Source organism: Phyllobates terribilis, unplaced genomic scaffold, assembly GCF_046119375.1.
Source record: "Phyllobates terribilis strain yellow unplaced genomic scaffold, ASM4611937v1 Scaffold_11__3_contigs__length_659146591, whole genome shotgun sequence".
In the NCBI taxonomy this organism is placed as follows: Eukaryota; Metazoa; Chordata; class Amphibia; order Anura; family Dendrobatidae; genus Phyllobates; species Phyllobates terribilis.
Window position 1 is genome coordinate 626612006 of NW_027362771.1, and position 9637 is coordinate 626621642.

Genomic DNA, 9637 nt, shown 5'->3' on the forward strand with positions numbered 1-9637 from the left:
TTCTGTGGGTCACATGCTTCCATTCCTCTGTTTCGTCAGGTGCAGTTCGAATTTCTTCTCTTTCTGAATCATGAAGAGATAATTCTGCTCTGTCTAAGAACTCTTCACCTTCCTTAATGATTTTCAAGGTAGTTAACCTCTCTTCTAGATTTCGCAACTTTTCCTCCAACAGGGACACAAGCTTGCATTTCTGGCATGTGAAGTTTGGCTTTTCCACTGTCAAGTCTGTGAACATGTAGCAGGATATGCAGCTCACCAAATGGCTCCTGGACTCTTCCATGTTCTTATTGTTAATGTTCTGAAAACAGTGAAAAAAGCTTAAAAAAAAAGCTTCAAAATGCTTTTTGGGACAGGGAAGATGGTTAAAATTGATAGGAAGCTGGACGGAGACAAATACAGGACTATTCTGGAAGTTAACCTGTTGGAGTCTGCAAAAGACCTGAGACTGGATGGAGATTTGTCTTCCAACAAGACAATGATCCAAAACATAAAGCAAAATTTACAATGGAATGGTTCAAAAATAAACGTATCCAGGTGTTAGAATGGCCAAGTCAAAGTCCAGACCTGAATCCAATCGAGAATCTGTGAAAGAGCTGAAAACTGCTGTCCACAAACGCCCTCCATCCAACCTCAATGAGCTCAAGCTGTATTGGAAGGAAGAATGGGCAAGAATTTCAGCCACTCGATGTGCAAAACTGATAGAGACATACCCCAAGCGACTTGCATCTGTAATCGCATCAAAAGGTGGCGCTACAAAGTATTAACTCAAGGGGGCCGAATAATATTGCACGCCCCACTTTTCAGTTTTTAATTTGTTAAGAAAGTTTAAAATATCCAATAAATTTCGTTCCACTTCACAATTGTGTCCCACTTGTTGTTGATTCTTCCAAAAAAAATTATAATTTTATATCTTTATGTTTGAAGCCAGAAATGTGGCAAAAGGTAGAAAAGTTCAAGGGGGCCAAATACTTTCACAATGCACTGTATTCTGGGTATTTAGTAAAAAAAGCACAACAGCTTTTTTTTTTTTTTTACCAAAATTCCCAGAAGACAGGTAAATTATCAATTTGTTTAATCGACCGGTCTCTTATTTTAGGGCATTCACTTGAGTGTGATTATCAGGATCCAGAGGGCATTTGATATGTTTTTCTGAAATTATAAAAGACGTGAATATCTGGAAGATTTTGCCTTTACATCAGAAGAGACAACATTGCACAGAGATCATTTCACAGATGAAAATTACCCAAAATTCTTGTGAGCTTCCTCCAATGATGAAAACTATCAATAAATAAAATAAAGCACTTGGAATTGTTTTTAAATGGGCTTTATTTAAAGAACTTTATAGACGTACTTGAATAAATGCTCTTAATTTTTAGAGAAAATAATTCTTGGATATTTATTGATATATTAATCATGTGTGAAGAGAATCAGACACAAGTAACTCAGATACGTCTTCTTGGATTCCAAAGTCTATCCAAATGCAAACCTCTTTTATTCCTTCTATTTATTCTGTGTTACATATGTATACTGGGTGGAAATCTTCTCATTATTCTTTTAGTGACCATTATTGACCATCTCAAAATTCCAATGTTTTTCTTCCTGAAACATTTATCCATAGCAGATGTCTTATTGACAACTTGTGTTATCCCCATGATGTTGGACATAATGTTTGTGGAGGAGGGAGTTTTGTCCCTTTGGGGTTGTCTGATACAGCTGTATTTCTTTAGCATATTTGAATTGGTTCAATGTTTCCTCATTGCCATCATGTCTTATGATCGGTATTTGGCCATTTGTCATCCATTACGATATTCCTCACTCATAAGTACAGATCTTTGCCTTCGACTTGTCATCAGAGCCTGGTTTTTGGTCATTGTATTGACAACAAGTGAGTTCTTTGTTATTATCCAGTTGAATTTCTGTGGCCTGAATTACATAGACCACTTCTTTTGTGACCTTGGTCCCTTATTGGAATTGGCCACTTCGGATATTTCTATTGTAATGTTGCAGGACTTTGTTTACGGCATCTTTATGCTTTTTTTACCATTTTTTTTCATCATTATTTCCTACTTTTGCATTTTTTTTGCAATCCTTAAAATTTCTTCATCTTATGGTAGAAAAAAGGCCTTCTCCACTTGTAGCTCCCACCTGACCACAGTTTGTGCATATTACGGCACCCTAATCGCGGTCTACATGACTCCATCTGATGAGAGCTCATCCAATATCAACAAATACAGATCCTTGCTGTATATAGTAGTTACACCATTGATGAATCCCATTATCTACAGTCTGAGGAACAATGAGATTAGGAGAGCTGCGCACAAGATGATTTATATTTCTTTAAACAAAATGAGTTTGAATGTTCATCTCAATGCTAATATGTGAAGGCCTTATTCATCTATGCATCAAATCATTAACCAAAGCATTATTTTTAATCCATTAGAAGTTGTATTGCAACTAGAGTTGACTAAATCAATGAAAAGTAAATGGAATTTTCTGCAAATTTCACAAAAAATTGAATGTCGGGATCCAATATTTTTGTGATTTGATTCCCTTGAATCCAGCACAATGGCTTCTGGCTGATCAACATTTTCGGGTCAGGAAGAGGATAAAAATAATATAATACTATGCCAACCTCACCCATCACAAGATAAGCTTTCCTACTGATTCTCAGCTAGAATCTGGACTAATAACAAAACTTAGGTAATGTCTATCATAGAACCTTTATTTCACATATAATAAATTTGGGAATCCTATTTCCAGACCAAATTTGATTGTATATCAAAAATGTGAAATATGGGAGATTTATTCATTTCTAGCTGCAACATATAGAGACTACATGCAACACATCTTCCTATGGATTGAAAGTAAAACATTAGATTTTTACAATTTGAATGGTGAAAACATTTTTTTATTACTATATTTGATTTAAACTCGAATGCCGTAAAGAGAATTTGTGTTCCATCAATGGATAGAAGAACACCTCCACATCTCGACCCCTATCTGTCGGTGTTCCCCAAGGCTCAGTTCTAGGGCCCCTGCTCTTCTCCATCTACACCTATGGCCTGGGACAGCTCATAGTCTCATGGCTTTCAGTATCACCTCTATGCTGATGACACACAGATCTACCTTTCCGGACCTAATATCTTCTCCCTACTAACCAGAATCCCACAATGTCTGTCCGCTATTTCATCCTTCTTCTCTGACAGATTTCTAAAACTTAACATGGATAAAACAGAATTCATCATCTTTACCCCACCTCACTCAACTCCCCATCCGACTTATCCATCAAAGTTAATGGCTGTCCACTCTCCCCAGTCCTGCAAGCTCGCTGCCTCGGAGTAACCCTGGGCTCTAATCTCTCCTTCAAACCTCATATGTAAGCCCTTTCCACTTCCCGCTGACTCCAACTCAAAAATATCTCCAGGATCAGCACATTCTTCAACCATGAATGTGCAAAAACACTAGTGCACGCCCTCATCACCCCCCGCCTCGACTACTGCAAACTCCTGCTTTGTGGTCTCCCTTTTCACACTCTCGCACCCCTTCAATCTATCCTAAACTCTGCTGCCCGACTAATCTACCTGTCCCAAAGCTACTCCCCAGCCTCTCTCCTCTGTCAATCCCTTCACTGTCTCCCCATTGGCTAGAGACTCAAGTTCAAGACCCTAACCCTGGCATACAAAGCCATTCACAACCTGTCTCCCCCATACATCTGTGACCGAGTCTCTCGGTACCTACACGCATCCTCTGATCCTCACAAGATCTCCTTCTCTACTCCCCTCTTATCTCCTCTTCCCACAATTACATGCAAGATTTCTCCTGTACATCCCCCCTACTCTGGAACTCTTTACTCCAACACATCAGACTCTCACCTACCATGGAAACCTTTAAAAGGAACCTGAAGACCCACCTCTTCCGACAAGCCTACAACATGCCGTAACCACCGCTCCACCATACCACTGCACGACCAGCTCTACCCTCACCTACTGTATCCTCACCCATTCCTTGTAGACTGTGAGCCCTGACGGGCAGGGTCCTCTTCCCTCTGTACCTGTCTATCATTGTTAGTTTGTTTACTGTTAGTGATATCTGTATTTGGTATGTAACCCCTTCTTATGTCCAGCACCATGGAATCAATGGCGCTATATAAATAAATAATAATAATAATAACACTTTGAGCTTTCTATTGTCACATCTCATTCACGACCTGCTCCTGCTGCTGTTCATATTTCACAACATTTCATCTGCATTTTTTTTTGTTCCGAGCTTGTCCTCCTGGTTTTGACCTCACCATGTTTATGAAAGATTCTCCTGTTTTTTGCTTTTGTTTCATGACCCGGTTCTGACCAAGCTACTTGACCATTCCTGCCAGCCTGCACCACCATCCAGCAGCCAACTTCATGGCCCCAATTCATGGATCCCTGAGAAAATCCTGATACCTGTACCGGGGTTAAAGGGCGAAGTCTACAGATCTTATAAATGGATCACCATCAAAGAAACCTAGGCCATATGCGCCTCGGTTTAAATGGAAGAACAATAGAAAGACACATAAAATTAATTATTATTTATTTCAACAGTTTAAAATAGAAACAGGATTAAAAAACAAGTGCCCTCAGAATACATAACAAACATATTCCCTTAGCTAAACAAATACAGTGGTGCGGGGCCCTATATAAAAAAGGATCAAAAGGTATATTACAACTGTAATAAATATTGTGCACAATTCCTAAAAAAAGGGGGCTAATAATAATATAATAATTTGATAATTTAATATCGGTAAATAGTACAACCTGCAGATAAGTAAAGTGCAAATGGGCCTGAAACAGTATCAAAATCTGAAAATTAATATATATATATATATGTATATATATATATATATATATATATATATATATATATATATATATATATATATATATATACATACACCCTAAGTCAAATTATAAATAAATATATAAAGTGAAAAAGTGCATAAAGAGATTAGTGCATACAAAAATACACTTGCAGGTGTACCAGAAGAACAAAGGTAGTGCAATGATTGTAATTACATCTTATGCATCCCATTTAGCAAGTGCTAACAACAAGACCTGTCAGGTGGATGCATAGAAATAAAAGCACAGAGGTAATGGACGGCATATCTCCCCTTGCTATTCCCTTGGTGGTCATTATGTAAGTAATCTCTTTTGAGGTGTACACATTACTTCTGTGCTTTTATTTCTATGCATCCACCTGGATATATATTTTGATACTGTTTCAGTCCCATTTGCACTTTACTTATCTGCAGGCTGTACTATTTACCGATATTAAATTATCAAATTATTATATTATTATTAGCCCCCTTTTTTTAGGAATTGTGCACAATATTTATTACAGTTGTAATATACAGTCATATGAAAAAGTTTGGGCACCCCTATTAATCTTAAGCTTAATGTTTTATAAAAATTGGTGTTTTTGCAACAGCTATTTCAGTTTGATATATGTAATAACTGTTGGACACAGTAATGTTTCTGCCTTGAAATGAGGTTTATTGTACTAACAGAAAATGTGCAATCTGCATTCAAACAAAATTTGAAAGGTGCATAAGTATGGGCACCCTTATCATTTTCTTGTTTTAAATACTCCTACCTACTTTTTACTGACTTACTAAAACACTTTTTTTGGTTTTGTAACCTCATGGAGCTTTGAACTTTATAGCCAGGTGTATGCAATCATGAGAAAAGCTACTTAAAGTGGCCACTTGCAAGTTGTTCTCCTGTTTGAATCTCCTCTGAAGAGTGGCATCATGTGCTCCTCAAAACAACGGTCAAATGATCTGAAAACAAAGATTATTCAACATAGTTGTTCAGGGGAAGCATACAAAAAGCTGTCTCAGAGATTTAACCTGTCAGTTTCCACTGTGAGGAACATAGTAAGGAAATGGAAGAACACAGGGACAGTTCTTGTTAAGGCCAGAAGTGGCAGGCCAAGAAAAACATCAGAAAGGCAGAGAAGAAGAATGGTGAGATCAGTCAAGGACAATCCTCAGACCACCTCCAGAGAGCTGCAGCATCAACTTGCTGCAGATGGTGTCACTGTGCATCGGTCAACTATACAAGGCACTTTGCACAAGGAGAAGCTGTATGGGAGAGTGATGCGAAAGAAGCCGTTTCTGCAAGCACGCCACAAACAGAGTTGGCTGAGGTATGCAAAAGCACATTTGGAGAAGCCAATTTCTTTTTGGAAGAAGGTCCTGTGGACTGATGAAATCAAGATTGAGTTATTTGGTCATACAAAAAGGCGTTATGCATGGTGGCAAAAAAACACAGCATTCCAAGAAAAACACTTGCTACCCACAGTAAAATTTGGTGGAGGTTCCATCATGCTTTGGGGCTGTGTGGTCAATGCTGGCACTGGGAATCTTGTTAAAGTTGAGGGATGCATGGATTCCACTCAGTATCAGCAGATTCTTGACAATAGTGTTCAAGAATCAGTGAAAAATATGAAGTTACAAAGTGGATGGATCTTTCAGCAAGACAATGATCCAAAACACCGCTCCAAATCTACTCAGGCATTCATGCAGAGGAACAACTACAATGTTCTGGAATGGCCATCCCAGTCCCCAGACCTGAATATCATTGAACATCTGTGGGATCATTTGAAGAGGGCTGTCCATGCTCGGCGACCATCAAACTTAACTGAACTGGAATTGTTTTGTAAAGAGGAATGGTCAAAAATACCTTCATCCAGGATCCAGGAACTCATTAAAAGCTACAGGAAGCGACTAGAGGCTGTTATTTTTGCAAAAGGAGGATCTACAAACTATTAATGTCACTTTTCTGGTGAGGTGCCCATACTTATGCACCTGTCAAATTTTGTTTGAATGCAGATTGCACATTTTCTGTTAGTACAATGAACCTCATTTCAAGGCAGAAACATTACTGTGTCCAACAGTTATTACATATATCAAACTGAAATAGCTGTTGCAAAAACACCAATTTTTATAGAACATTAAGCTTAAGATTAATAGGGGTGCCCAAACTTTTTCATATGACTGTACCTTTTGATCCTTTTTGATATAGGGCCCCGCACCACTGTATTTGTTTAGCTAAGGGAATATGTTTGTTATGTATTCTGAGGGCACTTGTTTTTTAATCCTGTTTCTATTTTAATCTGTTGAAATAAATAATAATTAATTTTATGTGTCTTTCTATTGTTCTTCCATTTAAACCGAGGCGCATATGGCCTAGGTTTCTTTGATGGTGATATATTTATTGGAAGCATATAAGTTTGTGACCTTTTGTGGTATACTAGATCTTATAAATGGAGTAGCTTGCGCTAAACTTGTCCATTGTAGCCATTTTAGGGAATGCAGATTTTTGTAAAATTTAAGAATTAAATTCTACTGTAATCGTTTAAATTATATCTACTATTAATAAAGTCAATATTAAGGATCCATTAAACGTTTCAGTTTTTCTGTAATCTTGGGTAGCATTCTCATCTTGGTTCCATTTTGATCATTGTGATAGAAACTACAGAAGTTAAAAAGTCTGTGGATAAATTAAATGGTATCTGGTCTAAAGTCAGATAAAACTTGAGTCAGACCTCAGCTGCTAATAAGAGACATTTTAAGGACCCAAGCTCTGAAGTTGGGAACAAGGAGTGGCTGTCTATGAGAAATATAAAGCTGGTTCTTTCTGTTAAGCTGCGTCCAAAATTTATCCGTCCTTTTCAAAATATTAATGTCACTAAGCCTGAAGCTTTCAGACTGAAACCTTCCAAATTCCTAATGTGTTTCATAATTTCTTCCTCCAGTGATATCACGCTCTATTTCATCCTGTTAGAGATACCTCTCCCAGGAAACTCAAAGGAAACTTGTTGTATGATGTGCTGAGGATCCTGAATTCTCATGTGGTGAGATATTCCTTACAATATATGTTACAATGAAAAGGTAGAGAGCCAGAGCAGAGATCCTTCAAGTAATATCAAAGCCAAGAACCTGATCAAGACATTTGATATACTGTTTCAGGGCAAATTTTGTCCCAATGGTAAGGAGTACCCTCATAAAAAAGGGGGGTACAATCACATCTTCTCAGGCACCTACTCCTGTGATGTCTTCTTTTGTCACCATGTGCCACTGTTATCATTTTGCTAGTGATGCTCTTCGTGGGGGAGTTATCGTGACCAGATTCTCTGGACGGCACGTTCTCTATATATCAATTCAGACCAGGGCGGCTGTGTCCTCTACTGCCATCTAGTCTGGTAGTATAGGGGTGTGTACAGTCAAGCTGGAGTGATTAACCCCCTACCTTGTCCAGTTGAACAGCATCACACCCTACTTAATAGTTCCAGATTACTGCTACGAGCTGCAAGAGATAATTTTTCTAGCCCAGGTTCACATTGTGAGTCCAGCTGCTGTCAGTATGTGATATCCTTATTTTAATATTGAACTTCTTCTGACTTTTTTCTGCCTTCTGATTTTGTTCCTTGACGGAACTTCTGGTTCTGACCAAAATATCTAGTGCCAACCTTCAGCAATGATCAGCAGCTGACTCCTCGGCCTTGACCCAGGAAAAGGCCAAAGGAAGTATTGGAATCTGGTAAATGGAGTGGCTTGCGCTAAGCCTTTCTGATGTAGCCATTTTAGAGGTGTCACGAGACCACTGACCGAGCCCCGTTTTGTCTATCTTCATGTTTCACATAGTTGACCACAATAAAACAATGACATTTTTTTGTGCAAAAGTTTGTAAATAGCCATACTAATTACTATTAAGGAAATAGTTCACAGTTGGATTTGTGTGTTGGGACTGGGGATTCCATTAAAGGGTAATGACAAAGATATTTTTGACTATTGGCCAAATTTGGGGGATGGCCATCACTGCTCCAATGTGACTGTGTCCCGGAGCACAAAGCTCCAGAAATACATGGTTTCCAAAATTTGGAATTCTGGAAACATCTGAAGCCAGGGTCAGAATGTCATTTACATTCAGCTTTGTCATTTGAAAGCAAACAGTCCACAAACTCAGGAACATGAGTAAGAAAGGACATAGAATGTGAATAAAACATATATTTTATTATAGGCTTAAGAGAATATTTAAAATATATTGTGTGCTTGTGTTAAAGGGGTTTTCCGATCACCAAGATCCTATCCCAATATGTAGTAGATGCAATAATAATAATATTAGCAAATACCTCCAACTAGAAATGTAGTGTAGTTCTTCTGATTCACTTTGTTGCTAACCCCATTTGCAGGGCAGAGCAGTATCTTAGGTATCTATGGATACGACCACTGATATAGTGACTGTTCGTTAGCTAGTTAGTTGTTAATGGTCATAACCATGGATACCTAAGATACTGCAATATCCTGCACATGGGGTGACTAAGCAAATCAGAAGAATTATACTACATTTTTAATTGGAGGCATTTGCTAATATTATTATTACACCTACTACATATTGGGATAACATCTTGGAGATGGGAATGCCCCTTTAAATGCAATTTATAATATATCTTGGCGAAAAAAGGCTCCGATATACATGAAAAAAAAAAAATATATATATATATATATTGCATTTCCTTATCCACAATTTTACATAATGAAACTTTGATCTACTTTTACTCACTCTGAACGATGTATAAAGTGGTTGAACTTCTATTTCAA

General features: G+C 37.9%; 1 protein-coding gene across 1 annotated transcript; it reads left to right on the forward strand.

Annotated features, from left to right (window-relative positions):
- The first annotated feature begins 1413 nt into the window (after positions 1-1413).
- On the forward strand, positions 1414-9033 carry LOC141167453 (olfactory receptor 5G9-like). The gene is made up of 2 exons (XM_073654855.1): positions 1414-2322; positions 8995-9033. Exons 1-2 carry the CDS (start codon positions 1414-1416, stop codon positions 9031-9033), a joined length of 948 nt encoding a protein of 315 aa, XP_073510956.1.
- The last annotated feature ends 604 nt before the right edge of the window (positions 9034-9637 follow it).